The 22115-nt window shown below is 39.6% G+C and overlaps 2 protein-coding genes across 5 annotated transcripts; one reads left to right on the top strand and one right to left on the bottom strand.

Moving 5' to 3' along the window:
• Positions 1–645: 645 nt before the first annotated feature.
• LOC311510991 (uncharacterized protein) lies at positions 646–9750 on the bottom strand. 3 transcript variants are annotated; one of them, XM_084611179.1, is made up of 4 exons: positions 9526–9750; positions 6372–6828; positions 4998–5159; positions 646–2030 (listed from the first exon to the last, which is right to left on the bottom strand). In XM_084611179.1, the coding sequence occupies exons 2-4, from the start codon at positions 6793–6795 to the stop codon at positions 1798–1800; spliced, it is 819 nt and encodes a 272-aa protein (XP_084467305.1). In that variant the 5' UTR covers positions 6796–6828; positions 9526–9750; the 3' UTR covers positions 646–1797. The 3 variants fall into 3 exon arrangements, with proteins under 3 accessions (XP_084467305.1, XP_084467304.1, XP_084467306.1); XM_084611178.1 differs by lacking the exon at positions 9526–9750 and adding an exon at positions 7919–8003; XM_084611180.1 differs by lacking the exons at positions 4998–5159; positions 9526–9750 and adding an exon at positions 7919–8003.
• On the top strand, positions 2544–21939 carry TSHB (thyroid stimulating hormone subunit beta). 2 transcript variants are annotated; one of them, XM_084611181.1, is made up of 4 exons: positions 2544–2632; positions 6016–6166; positions 20597–20759; positions 21587–21939. In XM_084611181.1, the coding sequence occupies exons 2-4, from the start codon at positions 6075–6077 to the stop codon at positions 21827–21829; spliced, it is 498 nt and encodes a 165-aa protein (XP_084467307.1). In that variant the 5' UTR covers positions 2544–2632; positions 6016–6074; the 3' UTR covers positions 21830–21939. The 2 variants fall into 2 exon arrangements, with proteins under 2 accessions (XP_084467307.1, XP_084467308.1); XM_084611182.1 differs by lacking the exons at positions 2544–2632; positions 6016–6166 and adding an exon at positions 16956–19726.
• The last annotated feature ends 176 nt before the right edge of the window (positions 21940–22115 follow it).

Raw genomic sequence — 22115 nt, 5'->3', positions numbered from 1 at the left:
TGAAGGTGGATAGGAAAGTCTGTGTCTTATGGCTTTTCTACACTGGCAATTTACAGCATTGCAACTTTCTCGCTCAGGTCTCGTGGAGGTGATTTTTTAGAGCACTGCGGGAGAGCTCTCTCCCAGCGCTGTGCTGTGCCCATACAAGCCACGTTAAAGCACTGCTGCGGAAGCACTTCAGCGTTGCCAGTGTAGACTTGCTCTTAGAGATGTTATGCAGAAAGAATCTGCAAGTTTTAGACATAGCCTGGTTGTGAGGACCTAGAGACAGGTTTGAATCAAATACAACACATGGGTCATGGGCCTGAGTGGCAAGGAAGATGCTGCTGTTGTCTGCAGTTAATCAAAACTCCCATTGACTTCACTGGGATCATGATTTCACTCTGTGTCTAGAAGTTAAGCTACAAACTTTGGTCCTGATATATTGGCTATTGAGCAATGACGCTTACGTCATTATAACTGTTCCAGTGCATATAGCTAAAGCAGATAAACATTTAACGGAGGGGGATTTAAAAGATGTACAAAATATCTTCAGAATATTGTGACTGGAATATAGGGGGTGTCGCAGCTTCTGAGTAGTCAGGATCATTTGTACACAGGTTCTTTTTTTACAGGAAAGTAGTGACTTGACACAAACACAGAATATTGTGTTCTATTCTAGTTTTTTTCAGTATGTATATTTTTTAACAGATATATTAGAAGGCAATGCACAGACCCTCTTATAACACAGACAACAGCAGTTTACCAGAAACTATTCTCTCTAAATACTGTAAAACTCTCTGTGTTAACCTTTGCCAAATACATTAATTACTTTTTTAGAACCATGTATGTGGGCTGTGACTCAAAATCAACTATTCCCCTGCAATCACTTAGTTTGTTGACAGTCAAAACCACCTATGGATATGGATATTACTATTGATACATCTGTAGCTGCTTTGCAACAAAAAATTAATTCCTCCCTCTTAAATATAAGATGTGAAATCCTGGCCCTATTAGTTTTGCCATTGACTTTAATGGGGCCCAGATTTCACCCAGGGCTCCAAGTATCTATTAATTACCATTTCATTTCAAAACAGCCAATTTCAAGTTTTGAGTGCTGCCATTTTTGTTCTGTTCAACAACAGTGGTACCTAAATTCAGAGACCATTTTAAAATGTGAACCTTAATTACTCACTGAGCTTGCTAGGGAACGAAGAATAGTGGTTGGCCCGTCTCTTTTATGACCCAGTTATAAATCCATGCATTTCAAAATTTTGCAGCAGTAAGATTAAGATTTAAAATCCATGTTTAACCTTTACTAATCATTTTCATGTTTTTGCTATATCCCTGCATACCAGGAATGTGAATGCTTGCCTGCCTAGGTGAAAGGCTTAATCCAGTGTTGCAGTGAGACTTCCTATGAGAAATAAATTATATCTTCAGTATAACTGAGCATGTATAACCGAACATATACAAGTAGCATTATATTAATCAGTATATTGGGGATGAAACTGAAGCTGTGGGGAAGAGTGGCATACACAGAGTATGGAGCAGTAGACTGGGACTCAGGAGACCTGGGACTTATTCTTGCTCTGCCACAGTCCTGCTGAGTGACCTTGGGTGAGTCACTTCACCTCTCTGTGATTGTTTCCCCATCATTAAAATGGGGATAACAGTACTTGCCTCCTTTGTGAAGTGCATTACGGTCTATTGATTAAGAGCTAGTATAATTATTAATATTGTAATAAAATGCTACTTAAAAACAAATGTTACAACGAATTAAAGAGAGTGCTTTATACTACTGGCATTATTACTACATTATGAGTGTTGTGGTGGTGGCTGAAATCTATCAAAGGTTGGGGAAAGTCCTTTTTCATTTTCACCAGATAAAATTTCAAGTCTGAACTTTCCAGGTCTGGAGCCAAATGGTAAGTATTCAGCTTGAAGCTCATCATCGTCCAATACAGTCATATTGGGGTTATAAATCCTTGGTGCATCATATAGTCCTCCTGATATCATCAGTGTGTCGTCTGGAGTAGTGTATATGTCAGCTGTAAAATATTGAAAGCATTATTAAAGGAACCTGGGGAGAAATGTAGCATATTCAAGCAAATCACAAGGCCTAAAATCGATGTATTCACCTTGAACTACTATTTTGTGTATATGTGGATTGACTGTATATGTTAAAGTAAAAATGGAAACATAAAAAAGCGTCATTGTCCCAGTCACTAATCCAGATAGCATAGGAGGCAAATGAAAAATAGCAAATGAAAAATTGGCTAATCTACTTCTTTATAATCTGTGTTTTGGTTTGTACATTCTTCAGGTAGTAAAGTGGTAGAAATTATCTGTTTCTAACAAACTGTTAAGCTGATCAGAATATTAATAAAATAACCTTTAATAAAAGAAGTAATAGAAGTACCAGAAAACACTGAAAGAATGCCAGGTTGTTTTGGGTGAGTGGTATTAAAAAAGAGGGGGTATGATAAATGTAGAAGTACTTTGACAAATCTTCACATGTTTTAACAGGGAATATTTTCTCAGTCAAGACCTGAGTGAGAGACCACCCAGATGTGTCATTTTAATACAGGATTTTATTGAATCCTTAATTGCCAGCCAGTTGCCCTTTCAATAGTCCATGAAAGATGTTATAGTAAGTACAAAAATATTACTGTTATTACATGGAAATGCGGGTTTATTTGTATCCATTTAGTCAGGAAAATAGAATATTTTTAAAGGTTATAATTTATAATACTGAAGCATTTAACTATTGAAGCATTGATGCATTTTCCTGTGCATTTTTATTTAAGTTTTTAGACTAAATGCTTGGTTATCCCAGATCCGTGTTATCTGTCCAGTCCCATTCAATTCAAGAAAATTATATTATTCTACCATTATCTGCAAGAAGTATAATCAGCACAAGCATATTTCTAGCTGTCGTTTTCCCAATGCTTGTATGTATTAGCCATACAAAGAAATATTTGGATGATTCTCTGTCAATGGCTTTTTAATTCAAATTTATATTAGTGATTCTGTTGACATCAATTTATTAGGCATATTTGTGATTCACCTCCTTTAACTCAGCTAATTTATACCTGAAGTACATACACATTATACATTTGTTATACTACATTTTATTTTGTGAAGATAATCCACCTAACCAGTTCTTGGGAGGATATAGCCTTTCAGAACCTGATCTCTAAAGCATCTCACCAACTAGAGATAGGCACAGTTTGAAAACGATAACCCCAGTGTACCTCCAGATACTAAATAATTACTTGTTTTCAGTAAGTGACCCTAATTACCAGTGCAAAATTCTGATAAAATGAATTACCAAATTTATTATCCAAAAATAAGTTGCTGGTGTTGTCTCATTTGCATTTGTCACCACTGCTATAGTCAGTAAAAGACAAAACAATGATACAAAACAAGGACTAGAGATAAAAAGAGTTTGTTCTGGGGACTGTCTCATTAATGCGTCTCTATTGTAAGCTAAACAAATAAATATCTTGGAAGATTTCCAGATTTATTTGTAGGATAGTGTGCCAGTACAAAGGATTCTTTGGCTTGTTACAATGTCATCAGCAGCTCTGAAGATTCTCTCTAATTATACACTGTGGCAAGATTAACAAGCAGATTTTTGTCAAAACTGTCACTGGCTGTCTTTTCAGTTCCCACTTCATTTAAAGTTATGAAACTAAGCCTTCCATTAAATGAAATATGCTCCAAGGGATGTAAGCCAAGATTCTGTAACAAAAGGCCCATGGTACCCATATGCTTTCTTGCTTTCATAAATGACAAATATTGTTTACTGCTGTGGAAGCACTGGTGCCAAAGTTGACTTTGGGTGGGTGTGCGTATCATGCATTCTTTGGCTTTGTCTTTACTGCTAAAAAAGTTGTTTTACCTTGGGGTAACTAAAGCTACCTTGATATAAACACACAGTAAAAATGGGGCACTTTGGTTTTACTGCAAGATAAACTAGGTGAGGTCAATGCCAGATGGGGGTATAATGCTAACCTCTCTAGTTTATCTTGCAATAAAACTAAAGTGCCCTGTTTTTATTGTGGTTCCAGTCTGAATTTGGCTAGCTGTTTTAAGCAGCATCTAAAGATGCAGATACGTGCCTGATGGGTTTTTTTAAAGCCCCTAGGCACATTAGGTGTCTAAATACCTTTGAAATCTGGCCCTCCGTGTTTAAGGATTTTTCATTGTTGCTATTTCATTTAACATAATTAATTTCATTTAAACAAAACAAACACATAAATAAATTTTAAGTATAATAATATACACTCTCGGTCAAATTCCAGTTTCAAAACCTGCCTGCCTAATTGTTGACAACAGTTCATAGAATCATAGAATATCAGGTTTGGAAGGGACCTCAGGAGGTCATCTAGTCCAACCCCCTGCTCAAAGCAGGGCCAATCCCCAATTTTTGCCCCAGATCCCTAAATGGCCCCCTCAAGGATTGAACTCACAACCCTGGGTTTAGCAGGCCAATGCTCAAACCACTGAGGTATCCCTCCCCCCACTTGTAATTGGAAAAGATGGTAAGTTCTCAGTTTCTGCCCAAAAGTCACATCTTCGGCAGGTGTAAATTGATGTATTTCCACTGAAATATTTGGAACGATACTGCTTTACAACCACTGAAGATCTGGCACTTAGACCATTGTGTAGCATTACTTTACACCAGTGGTTCTCAATCCGTGGCCTATGGGCTGCTTGCAGCCCAATCAGCACATAGCTGCGGCCTGTGTGACACCCTCAGGGCCACACAGATAGTATGTATATTGTGTGGATGAAGTCCACATAACACGTAGAGAGCTGCATATGTGCTCACAGTGGTAAATAGGTTGAGAACCACTGTTTTACAGTGTTAGAAAGTTACCACCTTCTTCCTCAGGGGTTGCTGCCTTTCATTACTGGGGGGAGTGGTTGCCTTGAATAAACAATTTGTAATGTGCACATATAGAATGCACGTTTGTTTATATGATACATCTTATTAAAAATATGCCAACCTGTTTCAGAAGAGGTGTCATATAGTGGGTGATGGGAATACTGAGCTCTTCTCTTCCTGTACTTATCAAGATTGCATATGACAATTGCTAGAACAGCAAATGTGAGGATGCTGCTGAAAATAATTATCAGAATGGCCTCTGAATTCCTTAGATGAATTCCTCCTGTTTCAATAAAATCATTTAGAAAGTTGTTCTTATTTCACAGCTACAAAAACAACAAATCTCAATCTTTAGGTTTCAGTATGGCAATACAGAAGGTTTTAATGTGCTAAGTATTAAAGAGACAGATTCAAATTCTAACCTCTCTGTTAAAAAACCTCCCTAAAATAGATTTGAACTGCCTTAACCTCCAAGCTGCCATGGGGCAACCTAACAGCAACACACCCAAGATGCTGTGTTTATTCAAATGAGTCTTGTAGTAAAGTCTGGTTATTTTATTATTATTGTGGTGAATTTTCAAAGTAAATGTTTTAGTTTGGGTTTGACCCTCCCAGGTTTACTGTAAATATATGACAGCAGATCAAAGATATAGCATATGGTCAAAATTTATAAAATCAGGGTACATAAAGTTAGTCAACTAAATCCATACTTAGGTGCCTAAATTAAAATGACCTGATTTTCACAGGAGTTGAGGACCTGCAGCTTGCGCTGAAGGCAATAGGAATTGTGGGTCGTGAGCCATCTGAAAATCAGGTCATTTTGATGTAAGGGCCTAAAAAAGGATATAGTTATCTAACGTTAAGCCACCACACTTTAAAATGTTGGCTTACGTGATGATTTGTCTTTGTTATGTTGCTAGCATAGATCCCCAATACCTGTTCCATCAACCTGTGCCTACTTTTCAGAAGGCATGGGTGGCCCTCTTTCTCATACTCTTTGACAACTTGGCTCTGCATGTCTCTTTGTTTCTGTCCTTTCCTGTCTCTGCTTTCCACCTTCTCATCTTGAATTTTTTCTTTTCTGTGTAATTTTCAAATCTTTGGTTTTCCATTAAAATTTTTTTTCCTTCCCCTCCTAGAAAGACTCCTTCTCCTCAAGTCCTCCACTCAACAGAAGTTACACACTTTTGGGCATCCAATGATGGCTCTTGCAGCTGAACTGAGTTCATGGGAACAGAGAAGAGAAACTTTAGCTGATGGTCTGTTCCCAGGGCCTGGGGCCCTGAACACGTAAGCTGGGGGCGGGGGAACGGGACGACAATGTTGGTGCCCTGAAAGCAGCCAATACCTGATACTTGTTGACACATTTGTTGTGTGTACATGATGAACCCCAATGCCTGATGCCGTTGCTTCTTTCCAACAGCTGGGTGCACACAGTGAACTAGTCTGACACCGCAGGTTAGGAAATGCTGCCATAGAATCTAATGACACTTACCTGAAGCCTGTGTTATAGGAACTGAATCCAAAGCTTTGCTAGTATGTAGCTGTGTGGCTGTAGAAGACTGAGCTGTTGGTTTCAATGTGACTGAGGACATTCTGGGATTAGAATCTTTATCAGTTGCTTGATTAAAGGTTGAAACTGTAGGTGATGTCACAACAGTGTTGAATCTAATAGTAATATCTGAAGGGCTGCTATTGTCTGTGTTGGGGGGATGTAGAGTGCTTCGTACAAAATGTGACAAAGTTGTTAAAGCCAATGAACTAGTTATCTTTGCTGGCACAGTAATTGTATTCCAACTGGCATTTATATTCTGCACTGTGGTTGTATTAACTGCTTCTTTATCTGAAATGGTGGACATTACAATGCTTCTAGATATGGTTGTATTTCCAGATTCATTGGATGTTGCTTCTGTTTGCATGTCTTCGTTCACAGTGGGAGGTTGATCTGCAGCCTGAACAGAAAACTTCACTACTATATGATAAATCAAAAGGAGCTTGACACACGCAAGTTGTGTTCCATCCATTATGGCTTCTCACTCTTTCTGCTCAGCTGAAGATTTACCCTTCTCTATGCAAATATACAAACAAATAAAGCCATGAAGATAAGCAAAATAGATTAGCTTAGTACCTGTGGGCTAGTTCCTGCAGGAGGTTTGGGTGATGGCTGTGACATTAGCTGGGCTTTATTACTTGGGATTTGAGGGCTTGCTTATCTACACAGGGACACTCAGGAAAGTAAATATGAATTAAGGTAGCAAAGTTAAAATGAATTAAGGTGTGAAGTTAAAGCAAATATTCTGCAATATTCACTCAAAATTTACGGTTTCTGCAAATGTTCTTGTCAGTAATATTCACTGTTACCGGTGAACTTATTTTCTAGATTTGCAGAAAACAAGCTGGGGGGGTGGAGGGAGGGAGGTTTGAAGGCAAACACAGCTGAAGCCAATTTTGTTACAAGTATGAATGAATATTAATGGAAAATTGTTTGCAGTACTCAGCTAGTTTCTGTGTTTACCATGAGTTCCTGTTAAAATATTGAAATGTCAATCACTGTAGTTTCTATTATCACCTATAAGCCTTTTTTTAAGCATGGAAAATTGGAATATTACCTATTATTTCAAAATTATTAGCTTGTTTTTATTGCTTTAGCCCAGAATGCCAGTATTTTGGGATTTAGATATCAGTTGTTTGTTTTGGTTTTGTCAAACAGTAGAATAAAGTAGAGTTGATACAGTACCTGACACAACACTACACATTGTAAGTCAAACCAACAAGTTGTCTTGATAACTGCAAAGAAACCCCAAATTTACAGACTCCAAGTGAAATATCAAACACTTTCGGAACTTAAAACTACAGTGCAAACCAAGTGTGTCCAAGTATTTCCGGGTGAGTTGTAGCTGTGAGCTGACATTAATGACGCAGTTACATTCCACACACTTTGTATTCTGTGCTTTAGTACTCAAAATAAGTGGAATTTTTAAATGCCATATGGAAATATCAAATCAGAACAAATTTTATCAAAATAATACTTTCAGAACTCACCTAACCTATGAAACACGTGGCACTTGTATCTGCAGGTAGTTCCGAGTAACAGATACACTATCGTAGCATGTTCCTGTTTATTCAGATTCTGGAATACACTCCGTTGAGGGCAGGGTGAAACACTGAGATGTCTCTATGGTAACCAGTGGAGTTGCAGTGGAGTTTTGCGATTAGTCAGAGATAAATGCACTAGGGTTGGGTTCACCTGTTCATGAATCTAGCAAGGTCACATTACAGGTAGGTGTGTGTGTCATGCTAGCAGTTACCAATAACTTAATTTCACAATAGTTTTAAAAAGCAGCTTTTGCAGACCTAGAGACAATTTTAGACTCTTGTAAAGAATATATGTAGCAATCACTTCAAATGTTTTCCCTCAGAAGTGGTGTAGGTGTTTAAATCTTCTTGCTAATAGCAATACCATTCTCTGATCAGAAATAGTGAGTTTTAGAAAACCTGTCAGACATGCACTATCGTTACAAAGGAGTACTTGTGGCACCTTAGAGACTAACAAATTTATTTGAGCATAAGCTTTTGTGAGCTACAGCTCACTTCATTGGATGCATTGAGCTGTAGCTCATGAAAGCTTATACTCAAATAAATTGGTTAGTCTCTAAGGTGCCACAAGTACTCCTTTTCTTTTTGTGAATACAGACTAACACGGCTGCTACTCTGAAAGCTATAGTTACAGTAAAGGACAAATTAAACCCAGAACAAAGATAATACTCAATGCAACTTCTGAATACAAAAGGACTAAAAAAAAATAAAAATTAAGGTACAGGAATTAAATGAAAGTAATAAAACAAGACCCAGGAAAAGTGAAGCTCCATTATCCCTATACTCCAGGGGCTCTTTCCTTCCTGTGAGTGTCAGTATTCTACCCAACTCTTGACTGCCCATTTCTTCAGCTGAAGCAGATTTCTCAGCTTTCTCTTTGTCTCTAATCGCCTGTGTCTTTGAATTTGCGTTTCTTGGAGATAAACAGTAAAAATTCAGAATTGGGGAAGGATGTGAATTTGATGATCTGCAATGTCTTTTCCATCTTTCACTCCTATGTTCCTCTGAAGAAGATGCAGAGATGAAAATCCTGATTCTCATTTACATTAAGATCACTTTACACCATTGATAGCATGAAGGGGCTTTAAGATGGGAATAAATTATATTTAATATAAAAGAAAATCAATCTCGGAATCGTTAGGTGAGCTGGTGCTTGTAGGCTGGAAGTAAAAAGCAGATTTGACTGCATGTTCTCTTATTGGGCTAAGTTCTGCTGATCTCTGATCCTGAAGCCAAAGGAACTACTCTGGGTTTAGGACAGTGTCAGTGGTGGTAGGTTTTTCCCCAGAGTGATTGTCCTGTTTTCAAGGCCTGTTTTCTTCTCTTTATCCATCTCATATGCTAGCTCTCTGGGAGAAACACAAGTTTATCACAGAGCATGAAGTCTTTTTGGGGGCAGGTTTCATCCATATATCTACCTTGGATTCGGGAACTAAATCAGCCCTTTTCATTCTGAAAAACTTTCCTGCAAAAAGGCCACTGCTCTTGGCTCACTCTCTCACAGTAGCACTATTAATATCTTGGATGCAAAAGAAAAGGAAAAATGAACTTACCAGTAGAATCCCCTTCCTGATTTACGAGAACATCCCTTACCTGTGCTAGAATAAAGTACTAAATCTCCTCAAGCCTATTAACTGACTGAACGTAATAATTGTTTTGGCAACACTCACAGGTAGGTAAATCATTAACGTGCCATTTTGCATTCACAGTACAAGTGGAAAAGAGGACCTTTTGTTTTCCCAGGTAGTTTAGGTCAAACTGTGGCACCTGAAAAGCAGTGGCAAAAAATCTTATCTGGATAGATTTGGATAAATAAAGGGCCGACATGCTACAAAATGACGGGCAAATTTTGACTCTCACAATGTCCCTTGAAAACTCACATAACAGATTGTAATTAAAACAACTTGTGAACAGCAGTCCAGTTGAAACAAACACATGAAATCCAGAATGGCCAAAGCAAAACATATTTTGCTATGTTTGTTAACAACTACATTCAGCAAAGCAGGTTGAAGACAAGTTTGGAAAGTTACTTATTTTATAATAAAACCCAATTTGAATAAAAGTTGGTGTTTTTATTTTACAGAGACAGTAATGTAAATTTCCTACCATTATATTATTTTGTAGACAAAGTTTTTCAAATAAATGTTAGTATTTGCATTTCAGTTCAGAATAGTTCATGGGGCATAGGTAACCTAAAAATGGAGCATGCCTAAATTGTCACAGAGGGAAAGGCATAGAGTGCTTCCAAAGCTCTAAGACACCCACTTTCCATTGTTCAACAGCTTGTTTTTTAGTTTGTTAAAAGGCAACAAAATTAAAGAGAAATTTGTTTACACATTGTACAAATAATTTGTAGAACTTAATGCCACAAGATGTCATTGAAACCAAGATCTTAGCAGGATAAAAAGGGATTAAACATTTATATGGATACAGAATACATCCACAGTTGCATTACATGGGTTAAGAACAACCATACTGGGTCAGACCAATAGTCCATCTGGCCCAGCATCCTGTCTTCTGACAGTGGCCAATGCCAGGTCCCTCAAAGGGAATGAGCAGAACAGGTAATCATCAAGTGATCCATCCTGTGTTGCACATTCCCAGCTTCTGGCAAACAGAGGCTAGGGACACTTCAGAGCATGGTTTTGCATCCTCGCCCATTGTGGCTAAAGGCCATTTATGGACCTAGCGTCCCATGAATTTATCTAGTTCTTTTTTGAACCCTGTTATATTCTTGGCCTTCACAACATCCTCTGGCAAAGAGTTCCACAGCTTGACTTCTGCATTAGATATACTTCCTTTTGATTTACTAACGTGGATTAGGAAGAAGCTTCACCTATGGGCAGATTTCTCCCTAATTACCCACTAAGTAACAGGTTTCAGAGTAACAGCCGTGTTAGTCTGTATTCGCAAAAAGAAAAGGAGTACTTGTGGCACCTTAGAGACTAACCAATTTATTTGAGCATAAGCTTTCGTGAGCTACAGCTCACTTCATCGGATGCATACTGTGGAAAGTACAGAAGATCTTTTTATACACACAAACCATGAGTTCTTGCACATTTCTCTGTAACATTTGGTGTTGGTCACTGGCAGAGATGGGACTGGACTACATGGACCCCAGTCTGATCCAGTCTAGGAATTCTTGTGTTTCTAATCCATTGAAACATGTAATTGCCCGTTTTTAATAGATATAATTATATTCTCATTGTAAGGAATCAGCATAAATAATAAGGCTGAGTAGTGTAAGTATGAGATACTGACTAGACAGGGAGTTGGAAATTAATGAAAGTATCACTCAGGGACATCACAGATTACAACATTTCTTTATTGTAGAATTGTTAATCTTAGGAGTCAAGAAACCTTTCTTAGGGGAATTTTGCTCTTTTTTTCATATTGTGATGGGGTATGCCCCCCACAGTTAATGAAATGGTTAATGTGGGTCTGCCAGGCTAATTAATCCATGTTGTTGCAACTGAAGCATGGGCCAGGCCCAATTACAGATGAGTCCCAACTTTAGAATGAGTTAGGTGGTTAATATAAAGAGAGGAAGCACAGACTACTAGACGGAGGCTTCAGGGATAAATTCTGCAGTCATTCTTTGCAAGATTCCCAGTTGTATCTGAAGGCAAGACAGCAGATAGAAGGGTAAGGGGCAATCCTGGCCTTCAATACCTGTATCTGCCTCTGATTTCTAGTTCTGAAAGAGAGATGAACATTCATTGGTACTTCCAGCTTGCCCTTCAGAAAGGGGTGTAGTGTCCTCTCCTCCCCAAACATGTGCACACAAAATATTCAAAGATAGGACACATTCCACTGAAGTTCAATGGCTTTTATGAAGAGAGGGAGTCAAACTGCAAGTACCTTGAGATTAGTGCATAAGAGCAATAGAACTTCACAGACTCAGCCTTCTCTTAGGACAGATTCATGTGCAGCAAGAATGATTTATTGATAGCAGATCTAAATACATACTAAAATTACAGTTGTGATCAGTGATGAAAAGTTGGGTAGACAAGGCTAAAACCTCAGTTCCAGTCATTCTGGCTGCACACAGTGCTCTGTTCTGTATAAACAACAATAATTAAGCGGACTATGTTGTATTTTCAATATCTAAATGGAGATCGTTATCATATGCTATGCAACGAAGAGAGAGTATTAGTTTTGAAATCCTTGGTTGGTAAGGAAATACTGCAGCTAATCCTGGAAGCAGAGGACCAGAACTGTGGTCTGTGAATCGTTGATTACAAAAGATTAGAGCTAGAAGGAAACATTAGAAGAGATTACTCTGAGAGCCTGCGATGGACAAATGGACTTTGAAAATTCATCAGCCACAAACATTTTAAATATGAAAGCTAATGTGTCTATCTCTTTGCTAGGATCTTATTTCCCTTTGTCACTGGAGCACTGCTTTGGGATGATACTGGCAATGATTCCTGCACCATAACTGTGGTCCTGTTCCTAACATTTTTCTTCCGCTCAATCACCTAAACTATCCCAATACTTTGGGATCTAGCTGCCTTGTTCCTAAATGTTGGCTTTGTCTCCAATTCCAGTATTATCTGCAAACATGGAGATTTTTTAAATTCCAAAACCCAGAATCTTACATGTAGTAGTAAGAACAGATTTACTCACACAAATGTATGGGCTAGCCCACTCATAACACCTACAAAGTTTTCCGTCATTGCTTTCCTCTTGTTATTGATATTCTCTTTCCTGACTCTATCTTGACATTAGGCATTGTTCTCTGTTGTAGATCCTTGTCAAATGATTCAGTGAATGCCAGTGTATGTATAGAATGTCTCTGGCCTACCAGAATCTTTCTGACAATCCTGCATACCAAACCACATATTTTTACCCCTTATTTGGTTCCTTCCATTATGATCACCCATAACATTTCTTGTGTAGCAGCAGCACAGACGGCTTTCACTTCATGAAAATGTAGATTACTGATGTCAGAGAACTAATTGTTTTGGTTAGCAGAAAGGCTAGAGATAAATAATTCACTGTGTGACTGACTGTCACTGAATGCAGCTGAGAGCTCGAGGGCTGCAGTGGCACATTGAGAATCTGTATAACTGAGCAGGCACCAGGTCAACAGTGGGTCAGGAGGAGAAATGGATCAATAGGAGTCTTAAGAGTGAACTCTGGATTCTACTGGACTATTCAGGGAGACACTTGCAAAAGCAGCCTTGTGAACTTAAGGAAATGCTCTTAGACCATAGTGGCAGGAATCAGCGAGGCAGTCAGACAGGGACCTAGCTACAGTGAGAGGATCCCCAAGTTTAGACAGAGGCCCAGGGTGAAAGGAAACTACACAGTCCAGTGCACAAGGGAAGGCTGCACACCATCAGTTTAATGGCTTATGTAAGTCACTGGAGAAAACAGCAGACTTATATCCTGTCTGATGAGGCCTCGGGTACCTCAGTGGTACAGGCAGAGAATTGAGCCCAATGGTGGCAAGGTTGAAAAAGTCACTAGTCAGGACATTGAGTTGCAATGAACAAATGTACCACAGAAATACCACCAGGCATAGTGATGAATTATGCTCCACTGCCTTCATACACCATGCCAGATTCTGTGCAATGGCTCCCTGTAGCACTGAATTTATTCATGGAGTTCAAGCCCAAAAGGCCATTAGATTATCTAGTCTGTCTGTATAACACAGGGCAAAGAATTTCACCAAATTATCCCTGTATGGAGACCAATAACGTGTTTGACATCCATTCTTGTTACAAAGACATCAAGAGACGAAGAATCCACCACTTTCCTTGGTAGTTTGTTCCAATGGTTAATCATTCTCCCAATTAAAAATGTATGCCTTATTTTTAATTTGAATGGTTCTGGTTTTAGCTTTGAGCCATCAAATCACCTCCATACTCCTACTCACTGCTCCCTGTTTCTACATCCAAGGGTTGCATTAGATTTTTTTTTCCATAGTGTCAAACTGAGAACTTAGGTTGCATTGTTTGTCCACTGTGTCTCCTTTTCAGAGTCACTGCTTTCCAGGAACAGTCCTCCATTCTGTAGGAGACATTTGTTCCTAGATTTCTGACTTTGCATCTGGCTATATTAAAACACATTTTGTTTGAAAGGGACCAACTTTCCAAGTGATCCAGATCACTCTGTGTGACTGCCCTGTCTTCATCATTATTTGCCATTCCACCAATTTTTGTGTTATCTGCAAATTTTATCAGTAATGGTTCTTTTTACTTTTACTTCCAGATCATTGATGAAACTGTAGAAAGCAGTAGGCTTAGACAAATCCATTTGGAACCTCTCTAGAAACACCCTCCATTTGATGGCGATACCCAACTGACGACTACTGTTAGTGTTGCTAATGCTTGGAGAATCTGTGCATTCTGCACCTGCATAGATTATTGATTCAGCACACCTCAGGTTACTCCTAAAGGAGGACTGTAGGCTCGGTTCAGTGGCGAAGGCTCAGCAAAGGTTTATTGTCAACAAGGCACAGTATCAGAGCCCCACGTACCAAGCTGCAGGTTCACTAATGAATGGATGCGAGTGACAAGGTAGCTGCTTAATCAATGTAATATTGTCCCCTAGGACAATGCAAAACTGCCCCTCCTGTGACTTCTCCTTTTATACAATGATACAAACAAGTTATGTATTACATTACAGATGTTATTAGTTACTATCCTTGCACTTGTACCTTTATAGTTCAAACAAAACATCCTCATCCATTATTCTGTCATTACTTCCTTATTTTATGTGGGGTCTGTGTATTCCTGCACCATTCTCTTTAAGAATGTGTTTATGTAGTTACTTGAAAGGTATGTGTGTTCCTGTATCATCCTCTCAAAAATGTGTTTACATTGCTAGCTAATACCTAGTGTTACTATTCTCGCAAGACTTACTTTGGTTCACACTTTTAGGTACACCAAGAGTTCCTGAAAGGCCTACAACTACTACTATTTGGGGTTGTTCAATTAGTTCTTAATTCAGTTAACATTTGCTTTACTGATACTGTATAGTGCTAATTAGTTAATCAGACTGTAGAAGGGATTTTATGCTACCCTTAGCTGTATGTTTATGACAACCTCAGAGTTACAAACTGACTGGTCAACCATTTGGAACCAGAAGTATGCAATCAGGCAGCAGCAGAGACCCAAAAAAAAGAAAAGAAAAGAAAAGAAAGAAAGCAAATACTGTGTTGAGCAGTACTGTGTTAAATGTAAACTATTACAAAAATAAAGGGGAAGTTTTAAAAAAAAAGATTTGACAAGGTAAGGAAACTGTTTCTGTGCTTGTTTCATTTAAATTAAGATGGTTAAAAGCAGCATTTTTTTCTTGAGAGTAGAGTATGAAAGCTATATTTAGTTCATGTTCAGTTGCAAATTTGAAAGAACAACCATAATGTTTTGTTCAGAGTTATGAACAGCCTGTATTCCTGAGGTGTTTGTAACTCTGAGATTCTACTGTACCTTTATCGACCAAATGCATAATCTCATAAAAAAATGAGGTCAAACAAACCTGATTTGATCTATTTTCCCTAAAATCATATAGACTGTGATTAACTTGGTTCCCATCCTTTAATTCTTTATTGATCAAATCTTGAATCAGCTTTTCCATTATTTTTCCCAGGATTGCTGTGAAGCCAGCCAGGTTACTGCTTACCTGGATCCTCTTGTTTGACCTTTATAGTACTGCTACAATATTAGCATTCTTCCAGTTTTTTGGAATTTCCCCAGTATTCCAAGATTTATTTAAAAATTTAACTTTAGCGGGCCAGAGATCTTCTCAGCCAACACTTTTGGGACTCTTGGGTACAAGTTATCGAGGCCTGCTGATTTAAAAATATTTATCCCTAATACATGCTGTTTAACTATCTCCTCAGTTACTAATGGACTGGAAAGTACTCAATCCTCCATATATGATACCAGTACATCATCCTTCTTTCCAAATACAGAACAGAAATATTTATTGACTACTTCTGTCTTTTCTGCATTGCTATTAACAAATGTACTGTCTCCATCTAGGAATGGGTCTACGCCATTGTTAGGATTTCTTTTGTTCCATACTAAAAAAACTCCTCCGTGTTGTCCTTGGCCCTGTCAGCAAGGGATTTTTCCCTGATTTCATTAGTTTCCTTTATCTATTTTCTGCACTTTATTACTTCCAATTTAAATTGATTGCTACTTGATTTCCCTTTTTTCCATTTGTTTATATATTTTTAATTGATGTCTTTATTTCCCCTCTAAACCAGGATGGGCTTTTAACCCAAGTTTTCCTCTTTGGTGACTGTAGAATTGTGGCTCTTTTGGACACATAATGAACTCTTCTTAAGCAACTACCAATCTTCATTCATATTTTTGTGTCTAAAGGTTTTCTCCCAGTAAGTTTCACTCATAATATTCTTCAGCTTTGGAAAATTACCCCTTTTGAAGTACTTAGTGTATACCTTTCTGGTTGGGTGTGTCCTCTGTTTGCTCATGCTAAATATAAACAGCATGTAATATGGTGAGAGCACATTAATTCCTTATCCACTGGGTTCCTCATGTCAGGACCAACAGATACAAGCACAACCCCAACAGCCTGGGGTCCTATAGGTAAAGGACTTTGAGATCTGTGGGTGAAAGGCACTAGTTGTTCCCCAACTGCACCCTTTGCAGGTATTCTGGGAAGGTGACGTGTCAGATGCCAGTGCTTTGACTTATGCAGGACTGGAAGAGGGACTCTGGATAGGACAGGTGTCTATGCAGTTTTTGCATCTCACTGGATTTTATCTCCCCTTTACCACATTTTGGAGGAAGTATGTTTTCTCTTGCATTGACCTTTTCTATCCTTTCTGGATCTCAACAGAAACTCCAGTCTCCTTGTGCATGCTTGTAAATATTAGATTTTCTCAGGCAGGAACTTATTCCCTGAGACTAGTTTTATGCACATACACTCACCTGTATAAAATATATGTACACATACAAACAGTATATCTAGTTACATTTTAATTATATCAGGACAAGAAAGAGTTAAATAGTAATAGTAGCAAAATATCAGTATTATAATTTTACTGCTGAGGCAGCATAGACAGATGTTACCGAGAGTACAATTAATACTACACTCATACCCTTAAGCCAGAAAGAGTCATACCTAATTCCTGGCAGGTTATATAAAGAAACCCATTATTAGAGACCCTGAGAAATGAGGTGGGAGGAGTAAAATGTGTTTTTTCTGACATTATGGTATCACTGAAGGACTACCCAGAACAAAGAGACACGTACTGCAGTCTGAAGTCATGGCAGTGACGCAACCTAATGTGCCAGCGAGTGGAGTAGCTTGGCACTAGTCTGGGCTAACTGGATTCCTCCTGCCCAAATCACTGTGTGCTCACCAAAGTCAAGTTAATCTTAATAGTATTGTATTTCTCATGTCCATGTAAATGGAGAACGGGGCTGTTCTAGATCAGATTCATGAAAACTTAACAGCAGCTAGTGGTTACTGAGGATGTGTCTGGGATGCTAACAGTGGAGTAAGAACCAGAAAAGCTCAAAGGACAAAATAAATGAGATGGGACGGCAAGTTGGCTCCTGATGAAGCAGGAGAGGGCAACAGCCCTACTATAAATGAGAATGCACACGTTTCATTGAGGCCAACTCACATGCAGCCACGCAACCCCCTTAGCCACCCAGAGTGCTTCCCCAGTATCTGTCCACTCTCCACTGGGACCTGAGCACTCCCATTTCTAGACATTCTCCAGACATAGATATTGAATATGGTGCTTCTAGCCATGCTGCATATAGCTGTTTCTAGAGACTTGACTCCCATTGGATATGACTAATTTTGAGTCAATTGTTGCTATCAGTCTTTTGCAAAATAGGTTCAATGCCCAAATCATTTCTATATCTGCTTGTGTGGGTAGATGAAAACTCCTGTTCCCATGTGAAATGGTGGAGTGACTGAGGGAATTTTTTCAGATTAGCTACAGTTTGAATCTTATTCATTTTGGACTAGATTCACAAAAGGACTTAGGCCTCTAACTGCCATTTTAGGCACCTGTATTCCAGAATGAAGCCCCACTGGGATTCACAACCCCATAATCTGCCACTGAAGCCAGTAGGTGTCACAACTTGCTTGGCACCTAAATTTTTGCAGTAAGCATTCTCTATGTGCCTACATTTCTGCATGTGCACTGCAGCCCTACCCCAGACCTCTGGATACCTAAGCCCCAGAACGATGCATGAGCTGGGGGAATTTAGGCATTCCTCTGCCAAAGTTGCCTGTGGGGATTGATCCACCAAGTGTGGTCATAGCTCATCTACTAAATTGGATCTCTATAGGGGATGCAAAATGGCCGGGTGGCAGAGAGGACCTCCCTCATAACGTTCAGCTCGCTGGTTAGAGTACTCAACTGGGATGTTGTGAGATACATCGTCCCTCCCCCCCGCATTCAAGTCCCCCCTCTACTGGAGAGAGAGAAGAGATTTGAACAGGGTTGTACTACATTTCAGGTGAGTGCCTACACACTGAGCAAGGGGATATTCTGATGTGGGTCTCCATCAGTCTCTGCTGTTGAAGCTGTTCCATTGTAAAGAAATAATTTTAAAAAGTAGTTGGAGCAGGGAGACTGGATCCTGAGTCTCCCAAGTAGTGCTCTAACCATCAGGATAGAGAGTCATTCTCATGCTTGAGATCTTTCTTGCTCTGGTTGAGTGAGTCATTATTTATTTACAGTGGAACAGCTTCAACAGGACAGACTGAGGGAACCACATATCAGAATGTCCCATATATAGCCCAGTGAGTGCGGCACTCATCTGACAGATGGCAGATCCTTTGTCACCTCAGGTGGAGATGGGTCTTGAGCTGGAAGTCTTCCACATCCCAGGTATAATACCCTAACCACTTGCTAAAAGTTATGAGGGAGCATCTACTTGCAAAAATGGTGTAGTCACCTAACCACAAGAGAGAGTTTGCAACTGAAAATCCCAAGCAAAGCAAGGTGCTGAACTTCCTGAGTGGAGGAGAGCTTAGGACACCCCCCTCTTCTTGGAATCTCCCATTGGCTAGTTGAGATGGGGAACTGCCTAGCATGCTGGCTTTTGCGAATCCCATTCTGGGATGCCTGTCTCTCCACATTCATTGTACAGGGAGCCCCAGTGCCTGACTTTGACTTCATTAATCCCAGTGATTTTCTAGGCACCTGAAAGTTATAGGCATGGTGCCACTCAGCATCTCCACATCTAAGTTCCTTTGTGAATCTAGCCCTTTCTGTGCATGCTACTGCCTCTTTGTTATATCATTGCATCCAGTGGGAACCAGAGTTAAGTCCTTCCCCAAAATAAACAATTAGGGGAAAATAATCATCTGTAATTCCTATAGCAGCTCTCAGTTCTAAGCACCCAGGTTGGCTATATGTCCATGGTAGCCTTTTTGTCATGATGTTACTGTCCTGTGTAGTCACTAAACTCATCAATAAAAGCTTTTTTAAAGCAACACTTGGTTTAAAAGGCTGAGAGGAAAATGAGTGTTAAAGTAATTAGATTTCCAGTCCCAGTTTCCATGTGAGGATATAAATGGAACATTTGTTCCAATTACATTTGCCTTATAGTTCAGTATGAATTTTCAATAGATAGGTTTGAGATAAGAAAGCAGCAATTCAGATGCAATTATATAAACAGTATGCTCAGCCTGGTATTAGCTTGGAGAGTATAAAGCACAGTGAGAGCTTGTGCTGGGTCACAGCCTCTCCAACTCCACAATGCAGACACAGGCTACTGTATTGAGGAAAGATTCAGCTGCCAACAGGTTGGTCTTTGCAGGTTCAGCATTGTTGCAGCTACTGGGTGTTGTAAACTGGACAACATAATGGCTTTGGCTGGGGAAACTAGAGGCTGAGAGAGTTCAGAGGATGATGTCCATAAATTTGTAGACACTGTCAGTTTAACTTTGTACTTTGGAGGCTGTTGAGCAGACCCTGGAGCTAATCAGAACTTCATTCTAGGGATCCCTCAGCATGTATGCGAAAGGTCAGCAGAGCTGGTAGATGGTTGGTTGATTTGAACTCTTTACTGATGTTCTGTCATTTGTTGTCATTTACTAGAATGTTACTTAAATTACTGGCAGTGTGCATATCTCACCAGCTCCAGTCAATGGGCCTCTAATTAAAACAGCCAGTTGGAGCGTCAGAAGTGTGATTATGTAGTCTGTCTACACAGCCATTTCTTTTCATTTTTTCACCGTTTTATATGACTTGCTTTCTTTAAAGCCAATGGAATGGTTTTGGGTTTGAACTCTAGCGCTCATTGTTTCTTTCGTTTGTCACATTTCTTAAATCCTTTAGTAGGGAGGGTTGGGGATACTTCCTGCTATTTTATTGTGTCAGCATTTTAGGACTCATTAACAGAAAGTTCCGTGTAATGGGATTTAATAGGAGGAAGTGAACATGAGATTTGTCTCATTGTTCCACGTTTTGGCACCCTGCCTCTGGCAGCAGTCAGTACTATTTCAGATAAAGGACTGAGGGTAGTGGAACTTTGTCAGGTTCTTGTTAGATATAATTTCGTTGTCTTTCACTTTTGGGAATAATATAACTGGTTCCCCAGTGACTGCTTTTCAGAACATGGCAGAAGGCCACATCTAACGCTTTCTCCTTTGATATTTTGTCTTTTCATCTAGCATGAGTCCCATCTTTCTGATGTCCCTTCTCTTTGGCCTGACTTTTGGGCAAGCAATGTCTTTTTGTGCTCCCATTGAGTATATCATCCACGTGGAGAAGAGAGAATGTGCCTACTGCCTGGCCATCAACACAACCATCTGTGCTGGATTCTGCATGACACGGGTACCAGGCACTATTCTGTTCTAGGCGGGTGCTTCTGTTGTGCCCACTGCAGTGGTATGAACATCTGAGCTCACTCATTAATTCCTCTAGAAAATCAGCGGGACAAACTATTAATTTCTTACATTATTTACAATAGATAGAAAATCACACACTTGCCACATTTGGCAAATCATTCAGACACAGAGGTGATGCAGGGAGGTGGGAGAAGCCATCTGATGGATCTGGTGCCTATAGCAAAAATCTTGTAGTAGAAGATTGGCAGCTGCCGCTCACATTGCAATGGCTTTTTCTCCTATGAATTTGGGGGTTAGGATGGAAAAGAGGTTCTTCTCCCATTTAATGAGGGACAGAATTTTTCTTAGATTACTAAGTGAATTGTTTCAGTAACTTCTGCCTCATCATGTGTGCAGCTCGTAAGTCAATGCACTGATCACAGTGATGGCAGTACGGTGTGGGGAGAGAGGTGTCTCTCACACATAGGCAGGTCCCGTGCTACCCTTAGAGCCAGCACCTAAAATTCCACCCTTAAACCAATAGGCAGCCAGTGCAGGTCACGGAGCTCTGGTGTTACGTGTGGATTTACCTCAGCCAGGCAGCAGGTGCAGCATAATGTGGAAGTCTTTATAGAGATGTGGAGACTATTCACATGCAGATTTTCAGTGAGAGATCTCAGTAGAACTACACTAGAAATGCAGCCATTACAGTCTGCAGGGAAAGATGCCTGCCTTCTGAACACAATCAGAATGACTCCGGGTGGTCTTGAGTCTCTGGGTCACTTGTGTGTCCTTCAGTAAAACAGAATAACATCTCTCTTTTTTTTTTTGTAGGACATCAATGGTAAGAAGCTAGTCCTCAAAAGTGCCCTGTCCCAGAATGTGTGCACATATAAAGACATGGTGTACAGAACAGTGGTACTCCCTGGCTGCCCACGACACACTGTCCCCTATTACTCTTACCCAGTGGCGACGAACTGCAAGTGTGGTAAATGTAACACTGATTACAGTGACTGCATTCATGAGACAGTCAGGACAGACTATTGCACTAAACCACAGAAGCCCTATAATGTGTGAGCTTATTACTGAATGAGCTAGAAATGTACCTTCTGCCCCACAGTTAGCTAGTGGCTATCTATAACTGAGTCATAAATAAAATTGTATTTCACAACAGATCTGCAAGTTGGTCTGTAGAATTTTTTAATCTAAAGGAATCCTAGCAAATTTACTGTTGTATCACCCTGCTAGGACAAAGCAACTACAACATTGGAGGGCACTGATGGAAGTGAAGGGAGGCAAAAAGGATAAAAATAACTGGTGTGCAGGGAGGAGTTAGGCATTGCCAGGGGGATGCGCCCGGGCC

This window comes from Lepidochelys olivacea (genome assembly GCF_965140295.1).
Source record: "Lepidochelys olivacea isolate rLepOli2 genome assembly, chromosome: 21".
NCBI classification, from domain to species: domain Eukaryota; kingdom Metazoa; phylum Chordata; order Testudines; family Cheloniidae; genus Lepidochelys; species Lepidochelys olivacea.
The sequence above is the reverse complement of the archived record's forward strand: the minus strand, read 5'-3'. Positions and strand labels throughout refer to the sequence as shown.